At 49.4% G+C, this 19,095-nt stretch overlaps 1 protein-coding gene across 4 annotated transcripts in view; it reads right to left on the bottom strand.

Annotated features, from left to right (window-relative positions):
* Positions 1–19,095, bottom strand: part of b4galnt1b (beta-1,4-N-acetyl-galactosaminyl transferase 1b) — a 109,097-nt gene that overhangs the window by 62,405 nt on the left and 27,597 nt on the right. For 3 of the 4 annotated variants that reach the window (XM_070869445.1, XM_070869449.1, XM_070869447.1), the window contains exons 2-4: positions 10,246–10,461; positions 9,356–9,532; positions 5,321–5,427 (exon numbers count right to left, since the gene is read on the bottom strand). In XM_070869445.1, the coding sequence (XP_070725546.1) occupies positions 5,321–5,427; positions 9,356–9,532; positions 10,246–10,461 (500 nt within the window). Of the gene's footprint in view, positions 1–5,320; positions 5,428–9,355; positions 9,533–10,245; positions 10,462–14,688; positions 14,736–19,095 lie in introns of those variants that run through there. The other variant, XM_070869448.1, reaches the window with a different exon arrangement.

The raw sequence follows: 19,095 nt of genomic DNA, 5'->3' as shown, positions 1-19,095 counted from the left end.
AACAGGAGGAGGCCATTTAGTCCCTCGGGCTTGTTACACACGAACAGGAGGAGGCCATTCAGCCCATCGGGCCTGTTACATAGTGACAGGAGGAGGCCATTCAGTCCCTCGGGCCTGTTACACAGGAACAGGAGGAGGCCCATTCAGTCCCTCGGGCCTGTTACATAGCAACAGGAGGAGGCCATTCAGTCCCTCGGGCTTGTTACACACGAACAGGAGGAGGCCATTCAGTCCCTCGGGCCTATTACATACCAACAGGAGGAGGCCATTCAGTCCCTCGGGCCTGTTACATAGCAACAGGAGGAGGCCATTCAGTCCCTCGGGCCTGTTAAAAAGCAACAGGAGGAGGCCATTCAGTCCCTCGGGCCTATTACATAGCAACAGGAGGAGGCCATTCAGTCCCTCGGGCCTGTTACATAGCAACAGGAGGAGGCCATTCAGTCCCTTGGGCCTGTTACACAGGAGCAGGAGGAGGCCATTCAGTCCCTCGGGCCTATTACATAGCAACAGGAGAAGGCCATTCGGTCACTCGGGCCTGTTAAAAAGCAACAGGAGGAGACCAGCCCCTCAGGCCTGTTACATACATAGGATTACATCGGATATATGGCACAGATACAGGCCATTCGGCCCAACCAGTCCGTGCCGGTGTTTATGCTCCACTCGAGCCTCCTCCCATCTTTCCTCATCTAAATCTATCAGCATAACCCTCTATTCCCTTCTCCCTCATATACTTGTCCAGCCTCCCCTTAAATGCATCTACACTATTCGCTTCAACCACTCCCTGTGGCAGCGAGTTCCACATTCTCACCGCTCTCTGGGTAAAGAAGTTTCTTCTGAATTCCCTATTGGATTTCTTGGTGACGATCTTATATTGATGGCCTCTAGTTATGCTCTTCCCCACAAGTGGAAACACTCTCTCTGTATCCACTCTATCAAAACCTTTCATCATTTTAAAGACCTCTATTAGGTCACCCCTCAGCCTTCTTTTTTCAAGAGAAAAGAGACCCAGCCTGTTCATCCTTTCCGGATATATATACCCTCGCATTTCTGGTATCATCCTTGTAAATCTTCTCTGCACCCTCTCCAGTGCCTCTGTATCCTTTTTATAATATGACGACCAGAACTGTACGCAGTGCTCCAAGTGTGATCTAACCAAGGTTCGATACTGGTTTAGCATAACTTCACTACTTTTCTTTCTATACCTCTAGAAATAAACCCTAGTGCTTGGTTTGCTTTTTTTATGGCCTCGCTAACCTACTTTCCTGCTGTTGTAGGAGATAGGCACCTTTAGAATATACCAGAATACTAGGCATTAGGCACCTGCTAGATATATCTAAACGCATATAAGTTTAAAGTGGACACACACATAAAATGGCTGCCCAGGCATGATGGGAAATCAGGTAGTCAAGCTGTGAACTGTTGAACGTTCAATGACCAAGCAATAACCCTGTGAGGCCCACTGTAGGAATGCCTGGGATGCGGGAAGACAGAGATAAGAAGAAAACCATCTCCTGTAAACAAGGTCATAAACCAATTAATTCTCCCAGATGAAAGAACTAGGGAGAGAACCTATAAAGTCATCGATCAGCCCAAGCTGACAATAACCGAACATATGGTTCCCTGGATACTAGGGGAATTCTATTGGGTTAAAAGAACCTATATGTAATCTATAATCGTTGTGATTGGCTTGTGTCCAGCCGTGATGGGCTGTGTAGCTGTAGTAAACTGTTTTGTAACTGTTGTGAAACATATAAAGGTGCATGTAACCCTTTGTTCGGTGGAGAGAAACCTGGATACGGTCCTGAGTTTTTCCTCCCCGCTGAGCGTAATAAAAGCCGCATCAGCATTGGAACCGACTCTGAGTGTTGAGTGATTCTTCTGAGAAAACACTAACGCTAACACCTGCCTCTGCATCGAACGACTTCTCATCCTCGGTGATTTCAACCTCCATCTCAATTCATCATGCTTTCTCTCCTCTGAGTTCACTCGCCTCCTGTCCTCCCTTAATCTCTCCCTCCCATGTAAACTCCCCAACCCATATTGATGGCCAGCCCCTCGACCTTGCCTCGCTATTCCTACAGTGTCAATTGCAGATAAGGCCATCTCCGACCATCTCCTTGTATCGCTCTCCACCCACATCCCCCTTCCCCCACCCAACCCTGCTTCCTTCTGCATCCACCCCTGGAAAAAACTCTCTCCCGACTCTCTACAACTGCACTTATCAACTGTCCAGCCTTTGACCCTCCATTCACCGTGACATTTCTGCAGCCACCGATCTGCTCAATCACACCCTCACCACCACCTTTGATGCCCCAGTCCCTGTTAAAACAATTACGCTCTCTTACCCTGGCTGTTCCCCTGGTACAGCCCTGATCGTCAATCCCTCAAATCCAAGGGACGCAGACTTGAATGGATGTGGTGAACAACTGGTTTAGCCATTCACTGCCAGATCTGGCTGAACCATATAAGCATTATCGGGTCCTGCTCTCGTCTGTCAAAATCGCTCACTATTCCAGAATAATTCTGGAATGTAAAGATACACCCCAGCTTCTATATCCTCCACTGCTAACCGTCTTTTTAAACCCCTCTCCCCTGTCTCCACCCTCACCTCCGACAACAAGTATGAGGAGCTCATGGACTTCTTTGTCTCTCAGATTGAGACCATCTGATCGGCCTTCCTTCCCCTAGCCCACTGGGCCAAACTTCCTCTGAGGTCCCCCCCTCACCCTAGTCCTAAACTCGCATCTCTCTCCAGTTTCTCTCTGACCTCCCCTCATGACCTTTCCGAGCTCACCCTGTCCATGAGACCCACTTCCTGCTCCCTTGACCCTATTCCCATCAAACTGACCACCCAACTTCCTTTTCTGGCTCCCATGTTAGCCGATATTGTTAACAGTTCTCTCTCCTCGGGTACTGTCTCTCCCTCTTCCCTCAAATCTGTTGTCATCATCCCTCTCCTCAAAAATACAACCCTTGACCTCTCTGTCCTTGCAAGCTACCGCCCCATCTCCAACCTCCCTTTCCTCTCCAAAGTCCTTGAACGTGTTGTCGCCTCCCAAATCCGTGCCCATCTTTCCCGGAATTCCATGTTTGAATCCCTCCAATCCGGAGTCCGCACCTGCCACAGCACAGAAACTGCTCTCATCAAAGTCACAAATGACATCCTTTGTGACTGACAAATGCAAACTATCCCACTTCCTCCTTCTCAACCTGTCTGCAGCCTTTGACACGGTTGACCATTCCATCCTCCTCCAACACCTCTCCACCGTTGGCCAGCTGGGTGGGACTGCACTCGTCTGGTTCCATTCTTATCTATCTAATCGTAGACAGAGAATCACCTGCAACGGCTTCTCTTCCCACTCCCACATCGTTACCTCTGGTGTCCCCCAAGGATCTATCCTTGGCCCCCTCCTATTTCTCATCTACATGTTGCTCCTTGGAGACATCATCCAGAAACAGCGTCAGTTTCCACATGTACGCTGAGACACCCAGCTCTACCTCACCACCACTTCTCTCGACCCCTCCTCGGTCTCTAAATTGTCAGACTGCTTGTCCGACATCCTGTTCTGGATGAGCAGAAATCTTCTCCAATTCAATATTGGGAAGACCGAAGCCATTGTTTTTGGTCCCCGCCACAAACTCCGTTCCCTAGCCACTGACTCCATCCCTCTCCCCAACTCCCGTCTGAGGCTGAACCGGACGGTTCGCAATCTAGGTGTCATATTTGACCCAGAAGTGAACTTTTGACCACATATTCACAGTATAACTAAGGCCACCTTTTTCCACCTCCATAACTTGTCCGTCTCCGCCCTTGCTTCAGCTCATCCACTGCTGAAACCCTCATCTATGTCTTTGTTACCTCTCGACTTGACTATTCCAACGCACTCCTGGCTGGCCTCCCACATTCTACCCTACGTAAACTAGAGGTGATCCAAAACTCGGCTGCCCGTGTCCTAACTCACACCAAGTCCCGCTCACCCATCACCCCTGTGCTCGCTGACCTACATTGGCTCCCGGTTAAGCAACGCCTCGATTTCAAAATTCTCATCCTTGTTTTCAAATCCCTCCATGGCCTCGCCCCTCCCTATCTCTGTAATCTCCTCCAGCCCCACAAACCCCAGAGATGTCTGCGCTCCTCTAATTCTGCCCTCGTGAACATCCCTGATTATAATCGCTCCACCATTGGTGGCCGTGCCTTCTGTTGCCTGGGCCCCAAGTTCTGGAACTCCCTGCCTAAACCTCTCCGCCTCTCTACCTCTCTTTCCTCCTTTAAGACGCCCCTGCGTTAATTTCTACTTCTGTAGCTCGGTGTCAAATTCTTTACCTCAAAATACTCCTGTGAAGCGCCTTGGGACATTTCACTACATTAAAGGCGCTATATAAATATAAGTTGTTGTTGTTGTTGTGTCGCAACTTTGAGTGATTGGTGTATTTGTACTCCGAGATCCCTTTGTTCCTCTACCCCACCCAGACTCTCACCGTCCAAATAATAAGTATCCTCCTTATTCTTCCTACCAAAATGTAATACCTCACATTTATCTGCGTTGAACTTTATTTGCCAATTATATGCCCATTCTGCAAGTTTATTAATGTCCTCCTGTAATTTGTTGCAGTCCTCCTCAGTATTGACTATCCCCCCAATTTGGTATCATCTGCAAATTTAGAAATTGTGTTTTTGATCCCAAAGTCTAAATCGTTAATATAAATTGTGAACAACAGTGGTCCCAGCACCGATCCTTGTGCAACACCACTACACACCTTCTGCCACTGCCATAGTGACAGGAGGAGCCCATTCAGCCCCTCGAGCCTGTTACACAAGAACAGGAGGAGGCCATTCAGCCCCTCGAGCCTGTTACCATAGGAAAAGGAGGAGGCCCATTCAGCCCCTCGAACCTGTTACATTAGGAAATGGAGGAGGCCATTCAGCCCCTCGAACCTGTTTCTTGAAAAAGGAGGCCATTCAGCCCCTCGGGTCTGTCACATAGGAACGGGAGGAGGCCATTCAGCCCCTCGAGCCTGTTACATTAGGAACAGGAGGAGGCCATTCAGCCCCTCGAGCCTGTTACCATAGGAACAGGAGGAGGCCATTCAGCCCCTCGAGCCTGTTACCATAGGAACAGGAGGAGGCCATTCAGCCCCTCGAGCCTGTTCCACCATTCAGTCAGATCATGGCTGATCTGCACCTCAAGTCCATGTACTCGCCTGAGCTCCATATCTCTTAATTCCCTTACCCAACAAAAAACGAGCGCTCTTAGTCTCAAAAGCTATTGTAAGGTGGCGCTCTATTTGTTGTATGGGTTAGCCTTGTGCAGTTCCTGACCTGGTATCACGATGGTTTTGAGGGGCCGCACTTGCAGCCCTTGCGTGGGGTATTCCAAAGGGATGTTGGCTTTGGCAATGATCACCACATCAGCAGGGGAATGGAACCTGCACAAAGATCAGAGAGAAACACAGAATAGGAGGCATTCAGAAAGAGAAAGCTGACTTTACTTAAAGACTAATGCCAATCTAAGTGGATCCGCCAGAACCTACAAATCCCCTAGGAGGACAGACGCACCAACATTAATGTCCTCGACCAGGCCAACATCCCAAGCATCGAAGCACTGACCACACTTGATCAGCTCCGCTGGGCAGGCCACATTGTTTGCATGCCAGACACGAGGCTCCCAAAGCAAGCGCTCTACTCGGAACTCCTTCACAGCAATGAGCCAAAGGTGGGCAGAGGAAACGTTACAAGGACACCCTCAAAGCTTCCCTGATAAAGTGCAACATCTCCACTGACACCTGGGAGTCCCTGACCAAAGACCGCCCTAAGTGGAGGAAGCGCATTCGGGAGGGCGCTAAGCACCTCGAGTCTCGTCGCCGAAACCAAGCGCAGGCAGCGGAAGGAGCATACGGCAAACCTGTCCCACCCACCCCTTCCCTCAACGACTATCTGTCCCACCTGTGACAGGGACTGTGATTCTCGTATTGGACTGTTCAGCCACCTAAGGACTCATTTTAAGAGTGGAAGCAAGTCTTCCTCGATTCCGAGGGACTGCCGATGATGAGGTGTAACTGCGGGCAAATGGAACCCAAATAGTCAGTTGGTGCTCGAGTGCCTGAGTGTTACCTTTCTACCACAGAGCAGAACAATTACCACTCATCCTTACGGTTACACGCACACAGCTATTTGAAAGTCAAGACTCGCAACTTTATTTCTTGGCTGCTGGCCTCCTCTGGTGGCTGGGTAAGGTTCGCGTGGCCCATTGATTGGGATGCCATGTCACTAGACTATATGAATCACCCGGCCATTGGTGTCCGTGCCTTCAGCTGCCTGGGCCCCAAACTCCAGAACTCCCTCCCTAAACCTCTCTGCCTCTCTACCTCTCTCTCCTCCTTGAAGACGCTCCTTAAAACCCACCTCTTTGACCAAGCTGGTGGTCACCTGCCCGAATGTCTCCTTAGGTGTCACGTTGTGTTTGATAACGACGTTAAAGGCGCAATGTCAATGCAAGCTGCTGTTGTTGTTGACTGCCCAGCCTGCCCACAGCCAGTCCGCGCAACCACGAAGCAAGGTTTACATTGTCGCTTCTGGATACCCTGGGGGAAAAAATCACCTCTTTCGGTGGATCTCAGTGCCTCCAAAAGCAGTAGTGCTGCCTTGTTTCCGAACTGCCATTGGCAAAGTAATTGCTCCATTAGAGTCAGGTCCCAAAGATACGCATAGGTGGCTCGGTTACATCTACAAATGATCAGTCAACCCCTCTTAATGCCAACTTCAATTTTCTGAGGAAAAAAGTGAGCAGAGGGTCTGGGTATTGCCATGGGTTAGAGGCCAGCCTTTCACCTCCTCTATGAGCTGCTGGTAAAGGGCCGATGTGAAATGCGTTTGGGCCGTCTCGGCCTACTTCCTCGTAGGCCCGGGCCCACACCACATCTTGACACCTATTGTGGTGCTAATTGGCATTTAGTTGGCAATCTCACCGAGAGAGTCCCCTGGATGGCTGGGGTGGGAAGAGGAAAAATATCACACTGGTACAGTAGTGGGGTCGGAGGTCAGCACCTCGTTGTATTATACCTAACCTTTATAGTGCTGGATGCTGACACTGGGTGCTTGACATGGAAATATTTTCCAGCACTGTCACTTAGATGAGTGTAAAACTCAGCAACAAAAAGACACTGGATCGTACTGGGGTACAGCTCCATGGGTATCTGCTACCTCTCTAGGTGTCAAGCAGTGAAGCATTGACCACACTTGATCAGCTCCGCTGGGCGGGCCATATTGTTCGCATGCCAGACACGAGACTCCCAAAGCAAGCGCTCTACTCGGAGCTCCTTCACGGTAAGTGAGTCCCAGGTGGGCAGAGGAAACATTACAAGGACACCCTAAAAGCCTCCTTGATAAAGTGCAATATCCCCACTGACACCTGGGAGTCACTGGCCAAAGACCGCCCTAAGTGGAGGAAGTGCATCCGGGAGGGCGCTGAGCACCTCGAGTCCCATTGCCGAGAGCATGCAGAAATCAAGCACAGGCAGCAGAAGGAGCGTGCGGCAAACCAGTCCCACCCACCCCTTCCCTCAACCACTGTCTGTCCCACCTGTGACAGAGACTGTAATTCCCGTATTGAACTGTTCAGTCACCAAAGGACTCATTTTAAAAGTGGAAGCAAGTCTTCCTCGATTCCAAGGGATTGTTTACGATGATGATGTGTCTATTCTTCCTGTGTGGGCCCAAATGATCATTTTCAGGTTATAAGAGAAGGGAACATTTTTCGCAGGGCTACGAGGAAAGGGCGAGGGAGTGGGACTAGCTGAAGTGCTGATGCAGAGAGTCGGCATGGGCTCGACGGGCCGAATGGCCTCCTTCTGTGCTGTAAACATTCTCTGATTCCATTTGATTTGACCTTGAGGAGGTCATCACCATCAAGTCCCCAGCGGACCGCAACACATGCACGGAGCATTGATCGGGCGTTGGTCGGAAGTGTCTATTCTACCTCTCGAACCCAGGAGCACAGTGGACAACCTGCAGCACTCCTAACACTCCCCTGACTGAGATCAGCAGAGACCATGGATCAAACCTGGAACCTTCCTAGTTCGTGGCGCTCAGTACCTCACTGAGTGCATTTACCAACTGCGCCACCGGGGGGGCGCTGCTTTCACATCCAAATAGCACAGCTGGCACACAAGAAGCTGCTAGAGGATAGTTGCCATGGGAATAGTCAACAACAACAACAACGTTTATTTCTATAGCGCCTTTAACGTAGCAAAACATCCCAAGGCGCTTCACAGGAGTGTTATAAGACAAAACAGATAAATTTGACAGCGAGCCACATCAGAAGAAATGACGGCAGATGCTTGGTCAAAGAGGTAAGTTTTAAGGAGCATCTTAAAGGAGGAGAGAGAGGTAGAGAGGCAGAGAGGTTTAGGGAGGGAGTTCCAGAACTTTGAGCCCAGGCAGCTGAAGGCACGGCCAGCGATGGTAATGATTATAATCAGGGATGCTCAAGAGGGCTGAATTAGAGGAACGCAGACATCTCGGGGGGTTGTGAGGCTGAAAGAGATTCCAGAGATAGTCAATCAGACCATGTGAAATGTGTTAGCATACTTAAGGATTGTGAGGAAGTCATCAAGGCAATCAGCACCACAGCACTTAGAGGTGGAGATTCATTTCAGGTCCATTTAAATAAAAAAGGGGCCTTGTAAATGTCTTGTGTGTGTCATCCAGGTCGGGTGGCACGGATACATGTTTTATGTTTTTGCAGGTTAACTCAAAAGAGTTTCAGGTCCATTTTCAGGCCTGAAAATGGGCGGAGTGCTGGGAACACACACCAGAAGCCCGAGACGCACCAGAAATTGGACTTCGGGTCTCACAGTATATTACCGGTGAGCTGAGGATGCCAAGCGGGCGTTCTGAAGCAGCTCACCAGCTCCCCAAGAGCGAAGTTGGGCTCGCTGTCTCGGGACTACTGTGGAGCCAGGAGGAGAGCTCCCGCTTCTCCGAGCTCCACATTCAGGTAAGTATATATTTTTTAAACCGACCCTTTTTGTGCCCGCCTCCAGCGATCCCAGTTAGGCTGCCTGTTGATCCGGTTATCCTGAGCACAGCAGGCCCAGAGTCTAACGGGTCCTGAAACAGCCATTAGCTCCCCTATTTGCATATGCAAAGGGCCTAATGCCTGTTTCAAGGAACGGGCCCTGGACACCTATGCTGGAGCCTCTACCAATATGGCGGGTTGCAATATGCACTTGCTGGTGTGGAATACGAGTGCGCACGCCACTGGCCACATTGGATGCTTAGGCGTCCATGTTATGCCTGTCAAACGAGCGTGGCATCAAAGAATTTCGAAGTGCTAGTGTCTTCAGGACCACGTACCTCTGTAGAAAATGCTGATACTCCTGCTGCCTCCTTTTCTTCACCTCCTCACGTTCTGCTTCTTTGAAGACCTGCTCAAATTGGTGGACAGAAACCTGATGGAAAAGACGCTTGGTGAATGGCAGGTTTATCATCGGCTCCTCTTTCTCACATCTGCAGTCATTCTTTGGAAGTAGCCTAAGGAAAGAGAGGTTTGTGTTATCAGAACTCGCGACTGGTGACTGAAAGATGGGATAGCTCTAAACTCAAATATAGGCTACCTTATAACTCAAATATGGGATACCTTCTAACTCAAATATGGGATACCTTCTAACTCAAGTATTTCATTGGCTGTAAAGCACTTTGAGACATCTGGTGGTTTTGAAAGGCGTTATATTCTTAAATTTGTAAATGGCAAGACTCAGGGCAGTAGTCGATCAGAATTCGAGGCTAGTGCTGCCTGGGAGGCTCATGCCGGTGAATGGGTTAAAGTGGAGCCAAAGCTGAAATATAGAACATTCTGAGGGGGCTCGACAGGGTAGATGCAGAGAGGATGTTTCCCCTCGTAGGGGAATCTAGAACTAGGGGGCATAGTCTCAGAATAAAGGGCCGCCCATTTAAAACCTGAGATGAGGAGGAATTTCTTCTCTGAGGGTGTGAATCTTTGGAATTCTCTGCCCCAGAGAGCTGTGGAGGCTGGGTCATTGAATATATTTACGGTGGAGTTAGACAGATTTTTGAGCGATAAGGGAGTCAAGGGTTATGGGGAGTGGGCAGGGAAGTGGAGCTGAGTCCATGATCGGATCGGCCATGATCTTATTGAATGGCGAAGCAGGCTCGAGGGGCTGAATGGCCGACTCCTGCTCCTATTTCTTATCTTCTTATCATTGAAGCAGTAAAAAGACACTCACCCGACCACGATCTCTTTCACTTTGAAGGATATGTGGGCATATTTCTCCGAAGTCTCCCAAAGTCCATGTTCCAGAAGGGTCTCCGAAATACTGGGAATTCGGTACTTCACATCCACAACATGGTAAGGCTTCAGGGACCAGAGACAAAGGAGGAAAATTCCCAGTGGCAAAGACACAAGCAGAAGGCAGCAAAGGGGCTTCCTGACTGGACGCATGCTGGAGGCAAGAGAAAATAAAAGACATTTTTTAATACTTTTATAAAAGACATTGTGAAGAAGTCAAATCAACAAATTGTCAGTAGTTCACTAACAATTTAATTTTGCATTACAATGTCACCAGTTATTGGGCTGGTTTGTAATTAAATTCAATGAAAGGTGTGCTGTAGGTTATTGAGGGGAAATGATAAGAGCGCCATTGGTGACTCATTTGGTAAAAGCCCTGCCCAGTGTGGTACTGAACTATTCACGCCAAGCAGATCCCAGGTTTGATTCCCGTTCTGTTCCGGTCTCAGGTGAGGTGCCAAGATCTTTAGCACAAGGCCGATTCATCATTCACTCTTCATCATTTTGGCCACCTTTCCTAATATCGCCTTCTGTGCTTGGCGTCAAATGCTGTTTGATAACGCTCCTGTGAAGCGCCTTGGGACGTTTTACTATGTTATACGAACGCAAGTTGTTGTTGTGGTTGTAGAATTTGCTGATGATACAAAGATGGGTGGGAAAGCAAGTTGTGAAGAAGACACAAAGAATCTTCAAATGGACATAGACAGGCTAAGTGAGTGGGCAAACATTTGGCAGATGGAGTATATTGTGGGGAAATGTGAGGTTATCCACTTTGGCAGAAAAATAAAAAACAAATTATAATTTAAATGGGGAGAGATTACAAAGTGTTGCAGTACAGAGAGACCTGGGGGTACTTGTGCATGAAACACAAAAAGTTAGTATGCAGGTACAGCAAGTAATCAGGAAGGCAAATAGAATGTTGGCCTTTATTGCAAGGGGGATAGAGTATAAAAGCAGAGAAGTCCTGCTACAACTGTACAGGGTATTGGTGAGGCCACACCTGGAGTACTGCGTACAGTTTTGGTCTCCATATTTAAGGAAGGATATACTTGCATTGGAGGCTGTTCAGAGAAGGTTCACTCGGTTGATTCCGGATATGAAGGGGTTGACTTATGAAGAAAGGTTGAGCAGGTTGGGCCTCTACTCATTGGCGTTTAGAAGAATGAGAGGTGATCTTATTGAAACATAAAAGATTAGGAAGGGGCTCAACAGGGTAGATACAGAGAGGATGTTTCCCCTTGTGGGGGAACCTAGAACTAGGGGGCATAGTTTCAGAACAAGGGGTCGCCCATTTAAAACGGAAATGAGGAGGAATTTCTTCTCTCTGAGGGTCGTGACATGGAAGGAAAGGACATGGTGAGACCCAACGATGTCAAGTAGTTGGATCATCCATACAGTTGTAAGCCTGCCACGTATGGGTGCACAAGCACGAACACGCAACTGAGTGACCAATCTGAAAGCACCTGCAAGTATGCTAGTCAAGTAGCTAAACAGCTCTTAACCAATATAACTAGTGAGCATGGGCCAATCCAGCTGTGGTAAGTGCATTTCACCCAGAAATTGTACATTCCACACCTGGATTAGCCAACAGTGCTCACTGATGACTGCACAGTGTTCAGTTCCATTCGTAACCCCTCAGATAATGAAACAGTCCATGCCCACATGCAGCAAGACCTGGACAACATTCAGGCTTGGGCTGATAAGTGGCAAATAACATTCGCGCCACACAAGTACCAGGCAATGACTATCTCCAACAAGCGAGACTCTAACCATCGTCCCTTGACATTCAACGGCATTACCATCGCCGAATCCCCCACCATCAACATTCTGGGGGTCACCATTGACCAGAAACTTAACTGGACCAGCCACATAGATACTGCAGCTACCAGAGCAGGTCAGAGGCTGGGTATTCTGCGGTGAGTGTCTCACCTCCTGACTCCCCAAAGCCTTTCCACCATCTACAAGGCACAAGTCAGGAGTGTGATGGAATACTCTCCACTTGCCTGGATGAGTGCAGCTCCAACAACACAAGAAGCTCGACACCAACCAGGACAAAGCAGCCCGCTTGATTGACACCCCATCCACCACCTTCAACATTCACTCCCTCCACCACCAGCGCACCGTGGCTGCAGTGTGTACCATCTACAAGATCATCATCATAGGCAGTCCCTCGGAATCGAGGAAGACTTGCTTCCACTCCTGAAGTGAGTTCTTTGGTGGCTGAACAGTCCAATACAAGAACCACAGTCTGTCACAGGTGGGACAGATAGTCGTTGAAGGAAGGGGTGGGTGGGACAGGTGCTCGAGGTGCTCAGCGCCCTCCCGGATGCTCTTCCTCCACTTAGGGTGGTCTTTAGCCAGGGATTCCCAGGTGTCGGTGGGGATGTTGCACTTTATCAGGGAGGCTTTGAGGGTGTCCTTGTAGCATTTCCGCTGCCCACCTTTGGCTCGTTTGCCGTGAAGGAGCTCCGAGTAGAGCACTTGCTTTGGGAGTCTCATGCCTGGGATGCGGACTATGTGGCCTGCCCAGCGGAGCTGATCGAGTGTGGTCAGTGCTTCAATGCTGGGGATGTAAGCCTGAATGAGGATGCTGATGTTGGTGCATCTGTCCTCCCAGGGGATTTGTAGGATCTTGCGGAGACACCGTTGGTGATATTTCTCCAGCAGCTTGAGGTGTCTATTGTACATGGTCCATGTCTCTGAATCATACAGGAGGGTAAGTATTACTACAGCCCTGTAGATCATGAGCTTGGTGGTAGATTTGAGGGCCTGGTCTTCAAACACTCTTTTCCTCAGGCAGCAGAAGGCTGCACTGGCACACTGGAGGCAGTGTTGGATCTCGTCGTTGATGCCTACTCTTGTTGATAAGAGGCTCCCGAGGTATGGGAAATGGTTCACGGTGTCCAGGGCCGTGCCGTGGATCTTGATGACTGGGGGGGGGAGGCAGTGCTGTGCGGCGAGGACAGGCTGGTGGAGGACCTTTGTCTTATGGATGTTTAGCGTAAGGCCCATGCTTTTGTATGCCTCAGTGAATACATTGACTATGTCCTGGAGTTCAGCCTCAAAATGTGCACAGACGCTGGCGTCGTCCGCATACTGTAGCTCAACGACAGAGGTTGGGGTGGTCTTGGACCTGGCCTGGAGACGGCGCAGGTTGAACAGGTTCCCACTGGTTCTGTAGTTTAGTTCCACTCCAGCGGGGAGCTTGTTGACTGTGAGGTGGAGCATGGCGGCGAGAAAGATTGCGAAGAGGGTTGGAGCGATGACGCAGCCCTGTTTGACCCCGGTCTAGACGTGGATTGGGTCTGTAAGGGATCCGTTGGTAAGGATCACGGCCTGCATGTCGTCGTGGAGCAGGCGGAGGATGGTGACGAACTTTTCGGGGCATCCGAAACGGAGGAGGACGCTTCATAGACCCTCACGGTTGACAGTGTCAAAGGCCTTTGTAAGGTCGAAAAAGGCCATGTATAAGGGTTGGTGCTGCTCCCTGCATTTTTCCTGTAGCAGCAACTCGCCATGGCTTCTTCAACAGCACCTCAGCTCCCAGACCCCAGATCTGCAATCTCAGCTCCCATATTTCAGATTAGTATAATCAAGCTTTTAGTCCTTTGTATTAAGCAACATTTGTGGACCAAGTCACCTAGCCCACTACGCAGTTCTCTGAACCAGTCCGCCCTCGCCCTTATTGCTAGCTCACGAGCGTTGCTACTTAGCAGAGAGATGAAAAAAACCATTCACCCTGTGCTGGAGCAAACCTTCCAAATGTCTCTGTGTTGCCTCTTAAAGAAGTTTTGCAAAGAAGTCCATAAGTAAAATGGAATTCTTTCAAGGTGCCGGTCATGTATCTCACATTACTGTATCTTACCATGCTATACATGACTGTAACTGGATATGACCTGTAACAATAAGCATACCTTACCACCAGGGGTGCACTTGCAGGAGACACTCCATACCTGTCCCACTGAGGTATATAAAGGGAGGTCTCAGGTAAGTGCAGCACTGGAGAGCTGGAATTAAAGGTGCAGGTCCTGAGTGACCTTGACTTCAGCTAGTGTCTCGTGTAAGTCAGTACATTAGAGTCAGGACTTAACAGTGCTAAATGTCTCTCCTTTCCTGACCGCCTGACTTGAGGGCACGGACTCCTGCTGGGGTATAGTCCCACAGGTACCGGCAGCCCTTTTTGGTTACTTGCCCAGTTGCCCATTCTTTATGTGTGAGCCGAGACAATCCAAGATTCCAATTATTGCTGCACTTCAAACAAGTGCAGCACAATACAATACACACGGCCTATAGCAATGTCTTTGTATTCACTTGTAATTGTTAAGCTGCAAATTTAAAAATCGAAGGATCACGTCATAAACAGCTGTTAAACCAAACTTACAAATGGGATACTCTCAGAACGGTCTGGTGGTTTGAGAAACAGCTTCTCTCATTTCCCAATTCAGGGTCAAGTGGTGAATTTGCCCTTCGACCTCATTGGTGTCAGTCACATGAGCTTTACTAGCTTGTCGGGTGTGCAGTAGATCAGGCACTAGAGGGCAGTATGGCTACATTACACTCGGTTCCTTCATCCAAGTCATGAATATAGATTGTAAATAGTTGAGGACCCAGCACCGATCCCTGCGGCACCCCACCAGTTACTGTTTGCCAACCGGAAAATGACCCATTTATCCCAACTCTCTGTTTTCTGTGAGTTTGCCAATCCTCTATCAAATCCTTGGCCCCACCCCCCACCCCTTGACACCTCCGCCCCCCCCTCCCCCCCTCCACACCCCCATCCACTCATCACTGTCCACTGAATCCTGCTGGAAAGTGTGAGTGCGTGGAGCTCAGGCTCAGCTGAGAGCAGGGTCGGGCTAGGCTGTAATGTCTCCAGGGTTCGAATATTCTACCAACACTCAGGGCCCGAAATTCTAGTGGGCGCAAGGGCACAAAGCGGGTGGCAAGGTACAAACTGGAGAGGAACACAGAACTGGCATGCAACTCACCTGTGAAATTATGGTTGGAGGTGGGAGGGGGGGGGAGCACCGACACATCTGCCCACTCGCAACATGGAAGAGGCTTTGGGGGCATATCTGGAGGCGCACCAGGGCTAGTATGATACCGATAGACCCAGTGGGACCTTAGGAAGGCCTCAATAAAAATGGATTCCTGACTGGGTTCATTGCCCTTTGCTTCTTCAGACAATATCTGGTGACATTTGTTTTTTTATCTTTCCCTTCTTCAGCCCTTTTTGGGCCTTCTCAGGGCAGCAGAGCGCTGCTCCAAGTTCCACTGGCACAATGGGCCAGGCAAGGCTGATGCACCCAGACAGGTGCAGGCCACCCTCTCCAATTATAGAAAGGACCCAGCCCTTGAAATTTGGGACAGGACCAGCGTCTATGTCGGCAAACAGCAAGGAGCCCAGCTCTTCCACAGATCTGGCAGTGGAGAGAGAACTCCAGAATTTCAGAGCCTCGTTGTCTCAGCTCACATGTGAAGAACGGTCACTTGGGTGAGGTACCAGAGTAAACAGCCAGTGTTGGCTTCAAGTAGTGCTGGCCTCATCTAATGTTGGTTTCACCCAGTGTTAGTTTGACCGGGTTGTCATCACCGAGGATTGGTTTCACCCAGTGTTAGTTTCATCTACTGTTGGCTTCACCAAGCATTGGTTTCATCTAGAACTAGCTCCATGTCTCCTTAGGTTCATCCAGTGTTCGTTACTTCTAGCTTTGGCTTCACCTCGCATCAGTTACACCTAGCGCTGGCTGCAACTGCTGTTTGCTTCAATTTGTTTTGGCTTTGCCTTTGCCTTGTGTTAGCTTCACCTGCCTTTGCCTTCTCCTACCATTGGCTTCACATGGTACTGGTTAACTACTGTTAACTTCACCTGGTGTTCGCTTCAAACAATGTTATTTCCTAGTAGTTTCATTGCCCCATGATATGTATCAATAGTTAATTCTTCAACGGGCGTCACAGATGCTTCACATGGTTTATACTATGATGTGAACCCCTTATCTGTACATTTGTAGCCAGAGAATCAACTGCAACAGCTTCTCTTCCCACTCCCACATCGTTACTTCTGGTGTCCCCTAAGGATCTGTCCTTGGCCCCCTCCTAGTTCTCATCTACACGCTGCCCCTCGGCGACATCATCCGAAAACACACGTCAGTTTTCACATGTACGCTGATAACACCCAGCTCTACCTCACCACCATCTCTCTCGACCCCTCCAATGTCTCTGTGTCGTCAGGCTGCTTGTCCGACATTCAGTACTGGATGAGCAGAAATTTCCTCCAAATAAATATTGGGAAGACTGAAGCCATTGTCTTCGCTCCCTGCCACAAACTCCGTTCCCTAGCCACTGACTCCATCCGTCTCCTTGACAACTGTCTGAGGCTGAACCAGACTGTTCGCAACCATGGTGTCATATTGACCTCGAGATGAACTTCTGACCTCATATCTGCAGCATCACTCAGACCGCCTATTTCCACCTCCAGAACATGGCCCGACTCTGCCACTGCCTCTCATCCGCTGCTGACGCCCTCATCGATGCCATGGTTACCTCTAGACTTGACTGTTCCAATACTCTCCTGGCTGGCCTCCCATCTTCCACCCTCCATAAACTAGAGGTGATCCAAAACTCAGCAGCCCATGTCCTAACTCGCACCAAGTCCCACTCACCCATCACCCCCTGTGCTCGCTGACCTACATTGGCTCCCGGTTAAGCAACATCTCGATTTAAAAATTCTCAGCCTTGTTTTCAAATCCCTCCATGACCTCACCCCTCCCTATCTCTGTAATCTCCTCCAGCCCCACAATCCCCCCCCGAGATATCTACGCTCCTCTAATTCCGCCCTCTTGAGCATCCCTGATTATAATCACTCAACCATCGGTGGCCGTGCCTTCTGTTGCCTGGGCCCCAAGCTCTGGAACTCCCTCCCTAAACCTCTCCGCCTCTCTACCCCTCTTTCCTCCTTCAAGACGCTCCTTAAAACCTACCTCTTTTTGGTCACCTGTGCTAATTTCTACTTATGTGGCTTGGTGTTAAATTATGATTTATAACACTCGTGACGTTTTACTGTGTTAGCATTAGTATTAGGCAGTCCCTCATATCGAGGATGACTTGCTTCCACACCAAAAAGGGATGAGTTCACAGGTGTTTCAATGAGGGACCTGACATTCTCGATCCCGAACTACATCCTGAAGGGTGGAAGATGCCTGTGCATGGATTTTTTTAACGTGGGGTGGCCGTTGCACACCAGCCACCACACAGGCTTGACAGAGATAGGTCTTGGTCCAATGGCAAGGGTTAACCAAGATGACTGGAGACCAGCTCTGCTGCACGGACCTAGTGCGCACAGATATCGCAGTGTGGGCTGGCCCGTGCTGCCCCTGGGCCCCCGCCTCTCCTGGGCCCCGATCACGACGCTCACTGCTCCTCCGCTGTGTTAACGGCGCTATAGAAATGAAAGTTGTTGTTGTTCACAGCTTGGGAACAGCAGACACAAGAACAGAAAATGTTGGCAATGCACAGCTACGGAGTTGGTCAATCAGCATTGGCGTTTCCGGTGTGTACGGTTCTGGTGAATGGACTCCTGTTGACATAACCTGTCTTTTCTCTTTAATGGAAAATGTGAGATACGGGATCAGCCGCCCGTTCTTCATCTCTCCCGATATCGCCCATTTCACACGATCTCCCAGAAATCACCGCCTTTGTGGCCAGTGGTGTCGTTTCCTGGAAGAAACAGGCAATCAGCTGGTCTCTCTCTGCCAGAGCAGGCTGAGGGAGGGGCAGGTAAGGAGGAACGGGTTTGGATCAGTGAGTTGACGATCAGGTAGCTCGGCTGGATGGCTCATGTGTGATTTTGTCCCACTTTTCAAGAATTTCTTCCACTGGAGGATTCGATACAGACAGCCAAAGTGAAAGACAAGGAGGGGCAGAACAAAACTTCAGTAAAACCGCCCTCCAAACTTTCCGCGAGGAAAGGTGTAGACCACTGGGTCTCCATGCCAGTAATTGCTGGCCCTCAGATTGCACCATGAGAAGCACAAGGATAGGATAGGGTTACCACCTCTGGTCGGAGGCATCCAATCAAATTCGTTCCTGGGATGGGGGCGTCGCTGGCAAGGCCGGCATTTATTGCCCATCCCTCATTGCCCTTGAGAAGGTGGTGGTGAGCCGCCTTCTTGAACCGCAGAGGGCAGTTGAGAGTCAACCACATTGCTGTGGGTCTGGAGTCACATACAGGCCAGACCGAGTAAAGATGGCAGATTTCCTTCCCTAAAGGACATTAGTGAGCCAGATGGGATTTTACGATAATCCAATAGTTTCATGAGTCACTATTACTGATACCAGCTTTTTATTCCAGATTTATTTAATTAACTGAATTTAAATTCCCCAGCTGCCGTGGTGGGATTTGAACTCATGTCTCTGGATTATTAGTCCAGGCCTCTGGATTACTCGTCCCGTAATGTAACCACTGTGCTACCGTGCACCCGGTCACATGACACCGGGTCACATGACACAACCTGCAGTTTGCAAATGTTATTGCGCCCACCTTACAAAGGTTGGGTCCCCTGTAGCTCAGTGGTTTTACTCACAGTTTCTTGCTTCTTTAATCTGAACTTAAGTAGACTTCTTGCTGCTTTCAGCAACTCTGGAGAATTTTTGGCATGTTCGTGAAAGTCAGCGCAAGACTTCCTGTGGTTCTGCTACACCTGGAACTCTGCTTTCATAAGACTTTCACATAATCAGTTCATAAGAACGTAAGAAATAGGAGCAGGAGTACGTCATTTGGCCTCTTGAG

The sequence above is a fragment of the Pristiophorus japonicus genome, chromosome X, assembly GCF_044704955.1.
Source record: "Pristiophorus japonicus isolate sPriJap1 chromosome X, sPriJap1.hap1, whole genome shotgun sequence".
Taxonomy (NCBI): domain Eukaryota; kingdom Metazoa; phylum Chordata; class Chondrichthyes; family Pristiophoridae; genus Pristiophorus; species Pristiophorus japonicus.
The sequence above is the reverse complement of the archived record's forward strand: the minus strand, read 5'-3'. Positions and strand labels throughout refer to the sequence as shown.